Source organism: Strigops habroptila, chromosome 2, assembly GCF_004027225.2.
Source record: "Strigops habroptila isolate Jane chromosome 2, bStrHab1.2.pri, whole genome shotgun sequence".
Taxonomy (NCBI): Eukaryota; Metazoa; Chordata; class Aves; order Psittaciformes; family Psittacidae; genus Strigops; species Strigops habroptila.
In genome coordinates, this window is record NC_044278.2 from 33,180,474 (window position 1) to 33,198,157 (window position 17,684).

At 40.2% G+C, this 17,684-nt stretch overlaps 1 protein-coding gene across 8 annotated transcripts in view; it reads left to right on the forward strand.

Moving 5' to 3' along the window:
• Window positions 1-17,161, forward strand: part of SLC37A1 (solute carrier family 37 member 1) — a 40,409-nt gene extending 23,248 nt beyond the window's left edge. For 7 of the 8 annotated variants that reach the window (XM_030475914.1, XM_030475911.1, XM_030475913.1 and 4 more), the window contains 10 exons: window positions 3,540-3,671; window positions 5,643-5,733; window positions 6,657-6,719; window positions 8,431-8,516; window positions 9,125-9,173; window positions 9,999-10,072; window positions 11,584-11,662; window positions 12,215-12,312; window positions 14,654-14,706; window positions 15,342-17,161. In XM_030475914.1, coding sequence (XP_030331774.1) covers window positions 3,540-3,671; window positions 5,643-5,733; window positions 6,657-6,719; window positions 8,431-8,516; window positions 9,125-9,173; window positions 9,999-10,072; window positions 11,584-11,662; window positions 12,215-12,312; window positions 14,654-14,706; window positions 15,342-15,357 — 741 coding nt within the window. In that variant the 3' untranslated portion in view covers window positions 15,358-17,161. Of the gene's footprint in view, window positions 1-3,539; window positions 3,672-5,642; window positions 5,734-6,656; window positions 6,720-8,430; window positions 8,517-9,124; window positions 9,174-9,998; window positions 10,073-11,583; window positions 11,663-12,214; window positions 12,313-13,107; window positions 13,427-14,653; window positions 14,707-15,341 lie in introns of all 8 variants that reach the window. The other variant, XR_003989979.1, reaches the window with a different exon arrangement.
• Window positions 17,162-17,684: the final 523 nt, after the last annotated feature.

A 17,684-nucleotide genomic window follows, 5' to 3' on the forward strand; every position in this document is an offset into this window, starting at 1 on the left:
TACTTCCATCTTCATACACAAATTTAACTTCAGACAAGGGAATTAAGCATTATCTAATATAAGTGCTGCAAACCAAGCTGAATAAGATAGTGTGCTCAGTTGGTCTTATCTTCATATTCTGGCAAAGATCCTCATGTGATCTTCCAATATGTGATCCTCATATTCCAGCAAAAGAAATGCACTGCAAATTTTAAAGATAGCCCATTTGAAATCTTTAAACTACTTATATCATGTTTGTCTTGTCCTTGCAGTCTCACATTTGTCCCTTTTTAATATAATAGATTTATGTACTTACAAGATTATACACGGAGACAGAGAGTCTTAAATATGAGCACTTATTCACAGAAATCTTGCTTAAAACTTGTAACTGAAAGTGCCATTAATTCTCACTAGAAACAGAATTCTGGATTTGCGCATTTATGAGCAAAAAGACATTTTATCTTGTGATGGACATCGACTGAAAATTTCCATTTGAAATTTTGTATTCGTATTCAGTACACTTGGCACACTATATCCTGAGAGGATAATTTTTTTTAGCTGCTTTCAGACTTTTACAGAAAAATAGAAACCTCCTGTTCTTTTCATCCTTGCCTGTAGAATTAATAATGACTGTTCACAGGGTGTATTAATCAGTGTTGATGAAAAGGTTTTGAAATTTTAGCTAAGAAAGCATTTCATTCATAATTTTGATCAGTCCAGCTTAAACCCCCTCTGTACTGACTTTATTCATGTTCATTTTGAGCTGCCCAAGAACAGTCTCCAGCCCAGAAATGATTTGGCAATATTATTTCACCACCAACTGGAAGAAAAGGGGAGAAGATGTAAAACTACAAGTAGGTGTCCTTAGACAAGTCATGAAGACAAAGCTAAAATGCAGTCAGCAAATCAGTAGACAAAGATTTCTAACTCTGCTAGTACCTCTACTGTAAGAGGTCTGTGCAAAGAGTCTATATAACAAGTGGGCAAGGAAAACGTACCCCACACACACTGACCAATGCTCCCTTGTGAGCAGGACAGGGAGACAACGTGGACAACAAAGCATGAAAGCACTTGCTGGCAATCCTGTCAATATTCCCCCAGGCTTCACCCGGCCAGCTGGGTTATATGTTTGTAATGCAGAGTCTTAACAAGGTTCAAAAATAAATTAATAAAAACCATCAAAAGTCTTTGTCCCTGTTTGAGATCCCTTGATTTTCTGCCAGTGGCAGAAGGTAATCTTTTTCCTCTCAAAGTGGAGTTGAACATCTTTCCTTTTTACAGTGGTTGTCTTACAGTTATGCTGAGCTGATTATCGCAGTCAGCTCTTGTGCCTGTACAAACAGCAGATGTTTTGCATTTATGAGCTGTTCTCCAAGCACACTGGAATGGCAGCTTTTACTGATTTTTTTCATTGACCTCTTCAATTACTGTAAAAAGAAAGCAAATATTCAGGATATGCAGTGACTGAAAGCAGAACGTGTTTTTGGCTGCGTGACCTGCATACCTCTGTGTGTTCATTACTGCTTATGTCAGGTTGGCCTCTTAAAAATTATACAAAATTGAGGGATAATGAATCCTTCCCCAGAGATCAAGAGTGTGCCATATGCCTAATCACGCTCTATGACAAGCTGGCAAGGCTGAATAATGTTGTCTTGGCCAAGCACAAACTGCTGGTTTTACTTATTATTTAGCTACGTGCAGCATAAAAATCCCATATTGTCAATAAAACTTTACAGCGTGAGTTGCTAGATAAATTATTTGGATTTTGGTCACTTCCACTTCAATATTTAACCCACTCATCTAAAGCAGGCTTAGAGCTGCGTGTCTGAGAAATGAGGAGCATTACGTCAGACAATCCTGGTTAAGTTTGCTGTGCAAATTGTGCAAGAGATACTCGCTTAAGACACTATCTAGAAGTGTCTTCCATTGAATCCAGTGGGGAGGTTCACTGCTTAAGCCCTTGTTTCTTTTCCTCCCCTCTTCCCCCCTACCCTCTTTACCCTTTTTCCTCAGTCTTAATACCTGATGATTTGAATTGCTACTGTTAAAATAGCTAAAGTTTTGAAGTTGCTCCAGTCATACAGAAGATAAATACTTGGGATAATGATGGAGTGACATAGGCTTACAGTGCCATGTCAGAGGTCCCTAGATGTTTTTCCTCTCTTCTACTTAGTACTTCATCAGGGTGCAGGGTCTTCTGTAAATCCTGCATCCTATCTACCAATCCTGCACAAAAATTTTGGATGCACCATGGTAGCTTCTAAATTATGCCAAGTGTCTAGGTACAGGTGTTCAGATGGTTCCCTTGTCTTCTAGTTCCCTTGTCCTCTCCTAAATGAAGTTGTTTAAAACCAGAATTTATTTAATCACTGAGTGTAAAATAGTAAAATTGAATTTGTCCGGCACTTGATTATTTTTTTTTTTCTTTCTTCCTCTGTCAACTTACCAAATATTAATTAGAAAGTTTTCATCTTTGTAATAACTACTGGAAATGGAATGGCCTGCTACTTTATCCTTAGTAACCTACAGCCAAATACATACTTGAGGCTTAACTCTTTACTATTGCATTCTTTCAAATGCACAAGAATTGGGAGAAAGACAACAGTATGTAGAAAACACCTAGCTGTGTACTTTTACTAGCTATGGATAAGCTGCTCAGCAAGCGGTTGGAAGTGAATATAGCTATATCCCATCCTTTTTCTGAGTTAGAAAAGAAGTACTGAGGACTATTTATACCTGAAATTTCTTTTTGTGTCTACAGCTGTAAGATGGAAATTTCCAGTTCTATGCCAAGAGTTCACTTCAGTGTGATGGATGGATAAAAATAACAAGATATCCTCGTGGCTAGACTGGGATGGCTTGTTCTTGTTGAGTGATGACTTGCTTCACAAGTATTCTTAGCATCCAGTGGAATTATTAGAGTAAAATCCTTCCTAGTGCTAGAAAAGAACTAATAATTCACAATTTAGGTAATATTGGTAAACTCCAAACTTTTATAATTTGTGGATTGCAGTGTTCAATTGAAACAGACATGAAAAATAAGTGCATAAAGCACTCAGTATCCATAACTCAATTGGAAAGATGGCCTATATTTAAATCGCTGAATAAAATGATGTTAGAGAGTCTGAAAAATGGGCTTAATGTTTGTACAGAAATAAGATAATGTATGCTTTTATACAGAAATGTGTTGTAGTACTCAGTAGATTGTCAGTCTTAATTAGACCATGTTTATGTAGTGACATAAGGGAAAGCTGGAAATTGTTTTATTCCATTGTACTCTAATTATACTCTGTGTTTTTTACAATTTGAAATTGTTCCAGAATAGAACAGAATTTTGATTCCACAGTGGAGTGTATGCACTCAGACATAAACAACCAGGCTGCTTTCACCCAGTAGTCTGTATATACTCTCTAGTCTCTATAAACTCTATATCCAAATAAAGAGATTTATAAAAGCTGTAACTTTCTGTGATTAAAAAAACAGAATTATTTGACTCCTTGATATGTGTTTTGATGCATTATTCCTTTCTTTTTCACATGGTGGTGTTGGGGAAATTGCAGGATCCAGAAATGCAGCATTTACTTACTGACAATGAAAATTGCAGTGTGTCCTTGAATTCCAACACTGTGATCACTGGGGAAGGCAGACATGGGACAGCAGCTATCAGCTTCCTTGGGGCCTTGCGAATACCTGTGAGTATGTGTACTGTTCTTGACTGTTCCTCTAAGAATTAAGTTTTTCCTCAGAATTCATATTTCCATAAAGTTCTAAATGAAGTGGTAGATGGTGTTAACTTTGCATCACAAGCTTTGATTGGCACCTCTGGTGTATATGTTATGGCAGGGCCCCTTTGTTGTGGTTTAATGATGCTGGGGTACATCAAACACAGCAGAACCAGCCGGTCAAGAGGTGATTATCCAAGTATATTCAGCGTTGGTGCATCCTCACCTGGAGCACTGTGTGCAGTTATGGGCTTCACAATTTAAGAAGGATGTGAAAGTCCTTGAATGGGACGAGAGGAGGGCAACAAAGCTGGTGGAAAGACTGGAAGGAATGTCCTGTGAGGAGCAGCTGAGGTCTCTGGGTTTGTCTGCTTTGGAGAAAAGAAAGCTGAGGGGTGACCCCATTGCTCTCTACAGCTTCCAGAGGAAGGGATGTGGAGAGGGAAGTGCTGAGCTCTTCTCCCCGCGATCCAGTGACAGGATGCCTGGGAAAGGCTCAAAGCTGCACCAGGGGAGGTTTAGACTGGAAAATACGTAGCAGTTCTTTACTGAGAGGGTGGTCAAGCACTGGAGCAGGCTCCCTAAAGATGGTTGATGCTACAAGCCTGTCAGTGTTTAAGAGGCATTTGGACAATACCCTTAATAGCATGCCTTAACTTTTGGTCAACCCTAAAGTGGTCAGGAAGGTTGGACTAGGTGATCCTTGTAGGTCCCTCCCAACTGAAATAGTCTATTCTATTCTAAAGTCTATTCTAAAAGTTTACTGGTCTTAGTTAATGGCACGTGGGTATTAAGGATGGAATAACAGGCTGAATCTACAAGTACTTCTCTGTGTGAGAACGTCCTTCTATGGCTTTCCTTTTTACACTCCTGAACATTTTTTCAAAAGCTTTAATTTTAAAATCTTTTGTAAGGTTTATATCGAGAAGTTTCAGGCAGCACAAACATTTGGACTGCTGTTTTCCTGAAGTTTCCTTTGGGCCAGAGACTATCATCCTTTATTGTCCTCTGGGCTTGAAGCCTAGCAGCTCCAATGGGATGCACAAGTAGAATTATGTGCATATTGATTTGGACCAGGTGTAAAGGTAGGGGAAGAAATCCCCAGCACTCAACCACTGTATTCCTGTATCTTTTCATCCAGCCCAGATTGGTCCTCAAGTAATGGGTAGAAAAATTGCTGCTGCTGCCACCTGGGATCTCTGTAACTCTGTGGTATTTTTCCTGCCTCTTGTTTGGAAGGGTCACAGCTGTATGCAAAGTATAGCCAGCTGTGTACATGTGCTGTCCATGCAGATAATTGTGGTGTCCATACCAGGGATTTAATAAATCCAGTTTTAAGCAAAAAGATATCAGATGGTGAGGGGAATGAAGATAGGTTAATTTGGCAGTTTAGCTGCAACTCTGTGCAGTAAGTATAATTTCCATGTTCCCAGCAGAAAAGAGAATGGAGCAAATTAGTATTTTAAATACTACCTACTGTCTGTAGGGTGCTCTTACCACATACTGATTTGAACTGTGATGTATTGGTTTACTGTCTTTTTGCAAAGAGTTAAACAATAAGGGAGAAATCTTAGACTCATCTGAAGGAAGGATCTAAAGAATCCAGCTTCTCTGGAATACACTCCAAACCTGCTATAATGCTATATAAACACTCTGTGCATGAGGAAAATAAGTGACGCAGGTGTCCCAAACAGCATCAAAGCCTTCCTCTTCATTTTAGTGTTCCCTCTTCAGTCAATTCAGTACAATTAAGAGAAGTAAAATACCACAGCCTGCTCTGATTGAAAGCTTTGAGCTCTCAAGGGAAGAATGCTTCTTGGAAATTCTTGAGAGAAAACAAAAAGCCTAAGTGCTTCTTAGAAACCATATTCATAATGGTCTTTGAAAGCAAATAGCAGCCTCCGTCACAATGCTAACTTCCTATTTTCTTTATTCTCTCAGGGAGTCATAGAGTTCTCCCTTTGTCTTCTGTTTGCAAAGTTGGTGAGCTATACTTTCCTCTTCTGGCTTCCCCTCTATATCACCAATGTAGGTAAGTATCACAGTAAAGGGATAAAGAATTATGATTACAAAATGTCTGAAAATATGAGCTTGAAATAAATAAGATGAGAGATGAGCAGTCCTGAGGAGGAGGAGGACTTGGGGGCACTGGTGGATGAAAAGCTGGATGTGAGCTGGCAGTGTGCATTTGCAGCCCAGAAAGCCAACTGTATGCTGGGCTGCATCAAAAAAAGCATGACCAGCAGGTTGAGGTAGGTGATTTTCCCCCTCTACTGTTCTCTGGTGGAGGAGGGCCACTATATGACTTCAATGAAGAAAGGCTGAGGGTTGGGGTTGTTCAGCCTGGAGAGGAGAAGTCTTTGAGGAGACCTTATCATGGCCTTTCACTACTTAAGGGGGCTTATAAGAAAGATGGGGACAAACTTTTTAGTAGGGCCTGTTGCAATGCGACTGGGGGTAATGGCTTTAAACTACAAGAGGGTAGGTTTAGATTAGATATAAGGAAGAAATTGTTTGCAATGAGGGTGGTGAAACACTGGCACAGATTGCCCAGAAAGGTGGTAGATGCCCCATCCCTGGAAACGTTCAAGATCGCTTTGGACAGGGCTCTAAGTAACGTGATCCAGTTGAAGATGTCCGTTTTCATTGCAGGCATGTTGGACTAGATGACCTTTGAAGGTCCTTTCCAACTCAAATCATTCTGTGATTGTATGTTAGTTAAAGTGGTAAAATGTCTCTTGCTGTTAGTGTAGCTGCGTTCAAAAACATGTATCCCTGAATACCCATTTATGGTACATTCTTATTTTTCTTATACAATGACACCTTATGGTAGCTTATTCCTGTTTATAAACAGTACTGCTGTAAAATGCCTTTACCCTAACGTGACAAGACTGTGGTGAGGTTTCTATGTTTTATAGTCTGGAGATGAGAGAAATGTTTTACTTCTCTCACTAGAGCATCTTGATGCCAAAAGAGCTGGGGACCTTTCTACACTGTTTGATGTGGGTGGAATCTTTGGTAAGTTTTAATATTATATTTCATCCTTAATCACACCAGTTTAGGAAAAGCTGTGGTACTATTATTAGTCCTTGTGCCATATGTCTGCTTAAGAAGAGTGGCAGTAAAGGTACTAAGCTGAGACTTGGGTTGGATGTTGAAAACCTAGCAAAATATCTTCAGACTGAACATGTGACAGAGCTGATGATATTGTCCAATATAGACTGTAAGAGCCAAATATTATAGAATCTTCTAGCTCCATCAGCCCATGAGTCTTGGTCACTCCATGTATCAAAATATTGTTTTGTTTTCTTTTGTCACTCTAACATAGCAGGATTATCCCAGCTTGTATAGTTGTGTGTTTTTTGTGGGCACAGAAGTGAATGGCCACAGGTGTTCTGTTTTTTCTTGATGCGTTATAAAACTGTATGTGATAAAATTGGAAGATTGTAGTAGTAATAATAAGGATGAGACTATTTCTTTGCAATTAGTGAGGTGACCACTGAATGATAAAATTTATGCCAGTGCAGACAGCATAGCTCGCAATGAAGCAAGCATTATCATCTTGATGCCCGGCTGATTTATGACACGCACACACACCCCCCCCCATCCCCTCTCCGCCTCTCTCAGTTTCCTTATGGAAATAAGCCCTGTTTCAGTTTATTGGAAAATGATGTTCATGATACTCAGGTTTCACTGGATCAGGACCTATGAGGCCCTGGTAGTTCAAGATGCGGGTGTCAAGGTGTGTTGCAGTAATTGTTCCAGTCTTGTGCTGGATGTGACTTCTGCCATTTCTCACTGCTTATTTCATCCTAGGCAGCTAGAAGCCAGGGTCAGTAGAACTTTAGAGATGTGGGTGACTTCTTTCAGCAGCACCTTACTCTCTGTGAATACAAGCTTAACAGTGTGCTGCTTGAATCTTTGGCGCTTACATTTAAATTCAGGTGCGATATGAGCACTTTGGAGATGGGCAGCTGGGAAGGGAGAGGCAGGCCTAGCAATATTTAGGAATCTGGAGAATCTAAAGAACTTCCTTTCCTTCTCGCCATGCTAGTGCCTCTTTATATCATTTTGGCAGCTCCTTCCCTCTGGCCTTCAGCCCCCTCCTGCCACATGCTCTGATTAGTACTTCTGTGTACAGTTGCTGGCAAACACAAGAAGTAGGGAAAATTCAAGAGCCTGGAGTGAGTATCTGGAGAGAAAACCAAGTATTTAATTTGTCCCAAGATCTGGAATAGCTCATTTCTCCTGGTTGCAGTGCAACACAGACAGAGCACTTGAGAGCCAAGTTTACTGTTGCATCTGAGGAGTTAAGAACAGTGAGGAGCTGGGCACAGCTGGATTCCAGAATGCCAGCAGTGGGGCCACGTAGCACCTGGCGAAAAGGTTTTTGCATTCAAAAGCAGCAGAGCAATGATTTATAAATATAATTCAATGAACTTCCATCTCTGTTCTGCCTCCAAACCTGTCATCTTGGATATTTGGTTGGAATAAATAGTGAGGAAGAACAACTGGCTGCTTCTGTTATCTTCCAAGTCAAAACCAGCTGGGTTAATAAGGATATTGCTAAGTGTGAATTACGTTGTCAGTAATTCTGACATGCTGCTGCTATGCATTAAAAGTCGTATCATGTTATTTTAATCTCAGTTGAGTTTCATTAAGTGTAACTGATGTCTTTTGTGTGAAACCTGCCCAGAGTGTTTTCCTCACACACCTGTGTCTTTTGCAGGTGGAATTTTGGCAGGCCTGATTTCAGACAGGCTGGAGAAGAGGGCATCAACCTGTGGAATGATGTTATTGTTTGCAGCACCCACAGTAAGAATTTGCTCCTCTCTTACACAGCATCTTCTAATTTGGATGTAGAGAGTCCGGGCCAGGTTAAAAGCTAGCATGAAAGTTGAGCATGTGAACAATTATAGACTTTGGGGCTGCCTTTACTAAACAAGCAGAAAAGTCTGATGTTGTTGTTTGTTACAGGATTATGTTGAAATTTTCACTCTCTTGTAAAATTTGATGTTCAGTTCTTAACCAGAATTTTAGCTGCTTAAAGGCAAAAATTTCTCTGCTGTAACTGTTGAAAAACTGGCATTTTTCTTTGATTCTTTTGTGATCAGTATTCTGTGCTGTGTTGCAGCTGGCAGTTTGAGAGTTTAAAATTGAGTAATCCCATAAAACAGCCCTTTCTTCTGAAAGGACATACTAGGGAATAGGAGCATACCCCTTGTCTCCCTCCTGTGTCCAATCAAACAGTCGTTCTGTTGTGGTCTAAAAGGATTTAGTAAAACCTAGAAATAGCTTTCACATAATACCAACTAAGATATTTTGTAGTTAACATGGGGAAATGGGGAAGCATGGAAAAAATGGGGAATTCAGGATTAGTCCAGATGTTTGTATTCAACATGCTTGGCTTTTCATCTCTACAGTTGTACATGTTCTCTGCAGTCAGTAAAATGGGCCTTGAGGCTACTGTAGGTGAGTATATTAAAATTATTTTCTGCCTGGTAGTCTGTGAAATTTTCATTTATGATCCTTTGATGGTCTTTTTTTACTCTTTATTTATTTTTATTTTATCTTTTCCCTTAGAGTAGGAAGTATGGATTCGAATTCCCTAGACTTTGTCTTGTAGGCTTTTTACAGGATAAGGAAGGGCAGGCTAGGAAATGAGTAAAGGGTGGCACGAGAGCAGTGATTTAGGTAATATCATTAGCCTTCTTTCTGGAGCTGCTTGTGTCAGCACTGGCTTTATTATATTCCCGATGCCGAATACCAGAGGTGTTTAAGGACTACTTGTAGTACTTTTGACAACAATGTTAACTTTACTTGTATAGGCTGAATTCACTTGTGGCTTTCTATCTGTTACCTCAAAACAGAAGTTGACACACAAGTGCTGACAGTCACCTACCAAAAGGCCTTGTTAAATTTTAGGGCCCTCTGGTGCTTGTTGTTGTACAAAGAGAGAAGGGGTTTATGGGTGGTTCCTGTGAGCATCCCCTGCTCTTAGGGTCAGTTTTGTCAGATTTTCCTTGTTCTCTGGCGTACTGGGATCAATAAAGCACCTGGGAAGTGCCTTTTGACTCAGCCCTATCTTGTTATATTTGAGAATTCACATCATGGAGTAAGCATTGAAGAGAGGTAGGAATGTGTGTTGCTTTTCCTCCTTTCCCGATTCTGTTATGGGACCAGGGGAGCCAAGGAAGGATTAAACTATTTGAGAACCATAGGCTATGATGTCTCCTGTGTTACGGTTAACAGTCTTTCAGGCAACTTATGTTTTCCATTTTTGTCAACTTGTGGCAGTGATGCTGCTCATCAGTGGTGCCCTGGTGAATGGCCCTTACGCTCTGATCACCACTGCTGTTTCTGCTGATTTGGTGAGTTTGGCTTCCCCTCTGCTTCCAGTGTATCAGCTCTGGCCTTTAGAGAGAGCCCTTTGACTTCTGCAGATTCATCAGTGAACGGGCTGCATTGTCCCAAAGCAAAGGAGCTGGTTAGGCAGTGCTGAACTCAGCCACTGAGATTGTTCTGGAGTTCGTGTATTAGTATGAATGGATGTCATGCTTGTGAGAGGCTTCTAAATTATTCTTGCTTACTAACAAGACAGACCAGATCTCGTAGCTGACAGCCCAAAGTCAATGTGAAGGTTACATGCAAAGCCAGGTCTCTGTACAAGTACCTTCTCCCCTTTTATACTATACATCATTAAAAGAGGGGAGGAGCTGTATCTGCATGAGAGTTGGAGACTTAATTCCCATCAGTGCAAAAAGCTGTATCTGGCACATACCATTACTTTTGTCCATGCTACCTTCTTCCATCTCTTGTACTCTAGATGCCAGCATTTTCAGCTGGATCCAGTCAGTAAGTCACAAATGCCATGTGAAAACATTGGCCCTGGTACCTTTCATTAGGTACACTTAGGAAGTTTGGACTCAAATGTTTTGGCTCCTTAAGGCACCAAGCAAAAGGGAAAAATCCTGTAACAATAAATGCTCTAAATATAGGAGAAGGAGCAGGACAGAAATCTCTGAACTTCCTCTGGAGCCCTATCCTTGGCATGGAGGGCTCGGCAAGACAAAGGCAGCCACTATGCATTGCCTGTTTTATCCTTAGCCTTGTTGAAGGGGCCACTAGCTCTAAAGTGCAGCCTGACATGTCAAGATCCCTATGTGGCCCTTGGGAAGAGGGTTGAAATTGCCAACCAATTTCTCAGATGTCAACAGTCAAACAGATCTGACACAAGCAAATGTAAATCACTGATTACCTGACTGGATTCTCCTCAGTGTACTGGAGATAAAGGACTGTTTCTTATTAGCAGTTCTCCAAATTATTCAGTTTCTCTGTCTTTCTACTAAGTTACTCCCTTTATCAGTTATTTTGCTCTGAAGATCTGGCTTCTAAAATTGGGACTGAAAGGCTTCTTTTGACTCAAGAGTTCTCTGAATTAGCATTCCAGTATATGTCCATGATTCTGGTATTCTTGCCACACCAGTGGGGTTTTTCTTTTGTTGGTTTGGGTTGGGGGTTTTTTTGTTTTCTTTTACTTTTGTTCCACGGAGCTTAGTGAGGAAGAGGTGGCCCTGGAAACAGCCTTGAAGCATAATGCAAAGCTAAAGTGCCGTCCTTGTTGTTTGAATCCACGGTGTGCAGAACAGACAGCTGCTTGGCTCCTGTGGTTAAAGTAACAGGTTTAATAATGGAGAACACTGTAGACATCAGGTAGTTGGGGTAGAGGGCTTGTTTAAGCAGTGATAAAAGGGTCTGATCCAGGATTTTTAAGGCATCTTCAAAATGTACGTCTAATGTGGAGGGATGTGAGCTAGGTCATGTTATAAGGACTTTTTCAGAGTTCAGCTCAGGATGGCTCTAAGCCATTTTGTCTCTTTAGGGTACCCATAAAAGCCTGAAAGGTAATGCAAGAGCCTTGTCCACAGTGACAGCGATCATCGATGGAACAGGATCTGTAGGTAAGCCGGAGCTGTAAGGTAGCCTGCCTTAGTTGTGGTAGGTTAAAACAAAGGATCTTTGAGAACATGTGCTCTCTCCAGGATGTAGTACAGCTTTGGAAATGGGAGATAGAGCCTCATATCTCTCTAGTTGTGCCCGAGGGAGGGAGGAAGGAAGGAAGGAAGAGGGTGGGAAACTGATACTGGACACAGACAGCAAAAGCAGATGCCACTGGGCTGTTTCTGAGATTAGGGATATTTTATTCTTGCCTCTCGACACTGGTATGTGGAAGGGAAAATTGAGTAGGATTCAGCTTAATACTGAATGGGCATTTTGTTGAGCCAATGGTAGGTGTTTCTTGAACTTCTAGTCTTCCAGCTTCCCCTGTGTTAGGGTTCCCATTGCCTTGCAGCTTTACCAGTAATGTTTTGCGCTTTCTGTGACCTTTTAATACATAAGGTAATTCTGAGTTAACTAGGTGGAGAAATTGATATTCTAACTCAGAATAACTATCTTTCAGCATAGTAAATCTTACCTTGCATCATTCTGACAGTATCAATATTATATTTTAGGTGCAGCTTTGGGGCCTCTCTTAGCTGGTCTTATTTCCCCATCTGGTTGGAACAATGTGTTTTACATGCTCATGATGGCAGATGCATGTGCCTTGCTAGTAAGTCTAAAAATACTATTTAGTTGCTGTGTATTTCCTTTGTGCTAAACTATTTTAAAATGCAAATTTGCCTTTTGCAATTTTAATACGCCGTCTTACAAGAAACTTCCAATTGTGTAGGAAATGTTCGATTAAAGAGCAGATATGCTCATTTCAAAATTCTCATCTAATTTTAATCAAAAGTATAGATTAGTTCTGATGCACTTCAATTGCAAGCAACTACACATCTGTTGATTGCTGGCTGAGCAGATTACAGCAGGCATAATTGTAAGTAAACCTTCATACACAGACCTAGAAGATGCCTCAGATTCCACTCACGGAAGAATTACTTCCATTTTCTTAAAAGCCAGTTTAGCGAAGTAGTAACAAATGTTTTGCTATGTTGCTGTATCACCAAAATCACCACAATAACGAAGCTGTTGAAAGTTAATACATCACATTCTCCAGATGGGCCCTACAACTGCTCTACTGGGTTTGATGGAAAACTGGCATCCTAACTTTTGACAGTCACCATGAGCAGATGTTTAGGGAAAAGGGGTGCAGCACACACATGATGGCTTGGTACAAAGAACATCCATTTTCCCTTTTTCTCCTGTTGGAGATCCTGTATGATTGATAGGAATATCTGGAAAAGTGGTTGGTTTTTTTTCCCACTTCTGACTTGCTCTGCTTTGCTTCTGAAGACCAAGGAAGACACAAGATGAGGCAAGAGGAGTCTTGCTATACCTTTGAAGCCAGTCTTGCTGCACCCACCTGTAGGTTAGCCTGTAGGTTACATTTTTGTTTTTGTCACAGATTTCCCTGGCAGGTGTCTGTACAAGCTTTGTTCTGCAGTAGAGCAGAATGCTGCTATGACTACCTCAGAGATGTCCTGAAGCGTCACCTGCTTATCCTCTCCTTTTGAAGTCCTGGGTGGAAGTGCTCATGAAAGGGCAAGGTGACTGTGAAACACTTCAGAAGTACTCCTCCTCTGTGCTGGCTGTGACCAGACAAAGACCCGTGCCTGCACAGCATTGCACTGAGCTCTGTGCTCCTGCAGAGGAGCTAATGCTGACTGTGTCAGACCACTCTTTCCTGACACAAGAAAAGCAGAAAGTCTTGCTTTGAGTTACGAGTGAGGCTTTTTTCCTAAATTCATGTTAAACCCAAAATTTTAAAGTACATTTTTCCACATTTAAGATGTGAAATCTCTGGAAATTAAGTAAACAAATCAGGTAACTTAATAATAAAATTTAAAATAATTAGGTAAGTTAATAATAATTAGGTAACTTAATTAGGTAATTAAACAGTTGAAGTATGTTGCCACTGGTAGTCAGCAGCTCTGTAAATCATTGCCTGTGCTGTTTTCAGTATTAGGTATTCCATGCTGCAGAGTGAGGTTTGGGAGACTGTTGTAGTTTTCCCAAGGAGATTTAAAGATCTGCTTTTTCTCATGTATAGTTACTTATTAAAACCGCGTTTCTTTACAGCATGAGTTAAAGTGCCTTTGTAAAGCTCTATTTTTGAGAAGGTTGACTCTGTGCTGTTCTAACAAATCCTGTTCGGTTTTTCCCACTCTTTGCAGTACAGCACGTAGATGCCTGTGTTCAAACGTTACTTCTTGAAAGGTATCTGGAGGGGCTTTAGCCTCTTACATGGTATTCAGTTGTGTCACTCTTGGTCACTCCCATACCTCTGAATTGTTCTATGTACAAGAGTGAAACTCTGAAGATAAGGAAACCTGTAACAGTGAGGAACCCTGGAAGTTCTACTTCTGGCTTTAATGTACATGGGAATCACCAAATTCTATTTCTAAAATCACTTTCCTGGGTGATTTATCCCAGGATAAATTTTGGTACAGCTTTTAAAGTGCACTTGAAAGTCCTGATCCTGCAATTAAACATGACTGACATTATTCATCTTGACTAATTGTGTGATTAAAGCTTTTCACACATAAAGTTATTTTTCAAAATACCAGCTAAAATACTTTATGCCCTAAAATACTTTATGCTCTCAAATGTCTATCTTCCATGTTTTCTTGAAGTCTTGGGTTCCCTCTGCTGGTTTCTTTACACTTCTGCTGTAAAGGAATTGGAAAACCATTCTGGTTTTTATGAAGAAATTGATCTCTTAGTTGTGAAAAGGAACTTTTCTGCTTGTTTATTCATAGTAAAAACTCCTCTCCCAAACATTGAGCGTTTGTAAATCCTTTAATTATTTTTTTTCTTACCTAAGTTCAACAATTCAGGGCAATGTTTCAAAGGAGGAACTCTTTGAATAACAGTGAACATCTTGTCCTGGAACTTGGTTTATTTGTGTGTCTGTGTAGATACTAACACAGATACCATGACTGTTTTTACAGTTCTTACTCCGTCTTATTCAGAAGGAACTACGGTGTAATGCAGACCATACCCTGTAAGTGTTATGCATGGCTGTTGCTCTTTAATAACCATTTAAAAACATGTTACTAAGACTTGGCCCCTTAATAACTAGATTTAGACTGAACTTTTTGAGGTTTCTGTATGTCCATTTCTGTATGTTTTAATTTTGCTTCAAAAGAGTAATCTCAGTTTGATGTTTTCAAATCATGAACATTTTATTTTTCGTACATCTTATTTTGAAGAGTAGCTGAAAACACATCTCTGTCATGGTCTCTTGGTTATAGTTTGGTTTTGCCCAAATATGTAATCTTCCTGAGTTTCATCATGGAGCATGCAGATGGGGAATAAGGAGCTACTCGATTGCTTGTTCTGCGTTTAAAAATAGTTTCAAATGTAATTTTCTCAAAGTTCTCCTTAAAGGAAGGGGTGACTGAATTTGCAGTGTTTTGAATTGAGGAAAACCAAAAGCCACTGAATCAATGGAGTTACACTTGCATATACAAAATTTAAATTCATTCCCTTGGTTGTAATTTTGGAGAAGTAAAATGGTTAGGGAATAGAAAAATGCATGGCAAGGGATGGATCCTGGGCTGGATACTGCATTTTTAAGTTAGTGACTGTTATGCCTCATACTTCAGCTTTTCCTGCCTGGTTGCTGCCCTTTCCCAGGTTTAAAGAACACTGAGCTACAAGACCAGGTTTGGAATAAGGACTCCATCAGTGATCAGAGCTCTTCCCTGAAAAACAAACTTCATGGAATGGGTTATTCTGTATTGAAGAGATTCTTTTCGGTGAAGAACTTTGCGTGTTTACTAGAAGCAGTGTGAAAAATGCAGCTGGTAAATCCCTGAAGCTCTTACTTTTGCACATGGATAAGTACCTCAGGATGGCAACTATTCATGAGATGAAGAGTCGGGAACTTTGGGAAGGTTTTAGCAGTGCGCCTCAACTGAGCCAAAGATAAATACCAAGTGCCTTTTTATTTCTTTTCATAGGATGTTTTTAATTAAAATGCCAAACTGTGTATTTTCCAAAAACAAGTCAAAATGAGAGTAGAAGGAAGTTGAAATCATCACAGTCCAGCAGTGTAAAGTTCCAGTGTCAGTGAGCAAAGTATGTATCCCTTATGTCATCTTGTGCACATCAAGGGCATCACTTTATAGAAGACAATACCAGCTGGTTGTTAAGATGCACTGCTATTAGTATTTTGAAGCTGCTCAGACAATAACCTCACCATATGATTAGTTTTTAACTACAGTCCTACTTCTAATCCCAATGATGCTATTGAGCCTTTTGGTAGGCAATGAAATGGAATTTACTCTTGCAGTGTACTGCAGTTAGCAGTTTTCACAGACTCTCTGGATGGGTGTTCATCCTCAATGAGGATTGTGCAAAAGAGTCCTAAGCAAGATAAAGCAGATTATGAGTCAGAATGTCCAGTGGGGGGCTCTCATGATTTTCAGGGCATTATAAACTGGTTGTGCAAGTGTCACATAATTGTTGTGCTGCTCCACTAGGCTTGGTTGAAATGAGAGGTGTTCCCTTAGGGTAGCAGAGAACTGTGACCTGTCATACTTGAGCTCTGCAGGATTGAACAGATGAGCTGCTTTAGTGCCTGCTGCCACTGTGATTGCTGTCAGGTACTCCCTGATTTCAGTGTTGATGTGTGCACATGAATGTCATTGCCAGATCAGGGCCTTAATAACCAGAAATCTCTTTGAAGTGGCTAATTTCAAGTGGCTCAGAATTTCAGATTTAGAGCCAAAATATCAGAAAAGAAAAATGACCTAGGTGGCAGGTTGTAAGAGAGCATTTCAGTAACTAGTGTTACCCAGCGAATAGATGGTTTAATGTCTTCAAAACATATCATTTCTTTGTACAGCTGTCTCCTTTGCAAAACAGATGTTTCTGTGATTTATTTTTTAAGATGTACAAAGTGAAAAGGAGGGGATTTTGTATGAGGTGTTTATACTTAAATCATGAAGTCTAGGTAATTTAAACTGTGTATTATTCTTAACTGTATTTATTAAAGCTCTAGGCACATGTCTTGTTCTGAACTATGCTCTTAAATATTGTGAAACAATGTAGTAGTCTTTACACTTGATTAATAAAACAGCACGCTCTAAAATAGTCCCGCAAAATATGGTGGAGAAATGTCTCATCAGCTGCTGGTGTTGTTCCATATGCTGGCACAACTTTTAATTTCCAGGGCTGATTAGTAATTGTTCAGTCTTTGATGAGTTATTTCACTGGTTTGATTCAGCTCATGCTTTATGCTTGACTTGAACAGTATAAGAATGTGTCCATTTTTAACTGTTTTGTTGAAAACCAGGGAAAACCTCAGTCCCACAAACACTTAAGGAAGGTACCAAGTCGTTGCAAATGAATGCTGTTTATAGGCTCCAACTCTGCAGTTACCTGGATGAATGGTTAACTTTAGATTTTCAGTAAACCTCTTGAGACCAGTGGGGACGCTCAACATGTGAATTCATAAATCTGTGCTACATTTGGGCTTTAGGCTGTAGTTGAATATGACAGAATTTTGCAGTAATTCTATTTGAACGGACTTCCCATCCCAGTGGCATGGCACGCTGCCCCTCACTTGGCCAGGCTGACCATGGGGGACTTGTAGCCAGACCAGGGGGCTGATGTTAGCCTCTCATGGGGGGAAGAATAACACTGCAATCCCAAAACAGTTGTATTGGCACAACTTCAGTGGCTGCATGAGGAGGGAGGAATGGAGGACTTCAGCTGAAGATGCCAATCCCTTTCCCCCAGAAAAGGTATGTAGACTAGTTTACTAAACTAGTTTACCAAAACAACTAGTTTACCAAAACCAACTAGTTTACCAAACTAGTTTACCAAAACAACTTAAACTCTGCTGCCCTCAGGTGTTGAGAGGCTAGTCCCTATGGACTGAAGTCTTTGGTTAAAACGCTTTCAATTGTATTTAACAGTTACAGGTTGTAAAGATATTTAACTGTGTCTTGGGTTTTACTTGTTGGGGCTGCT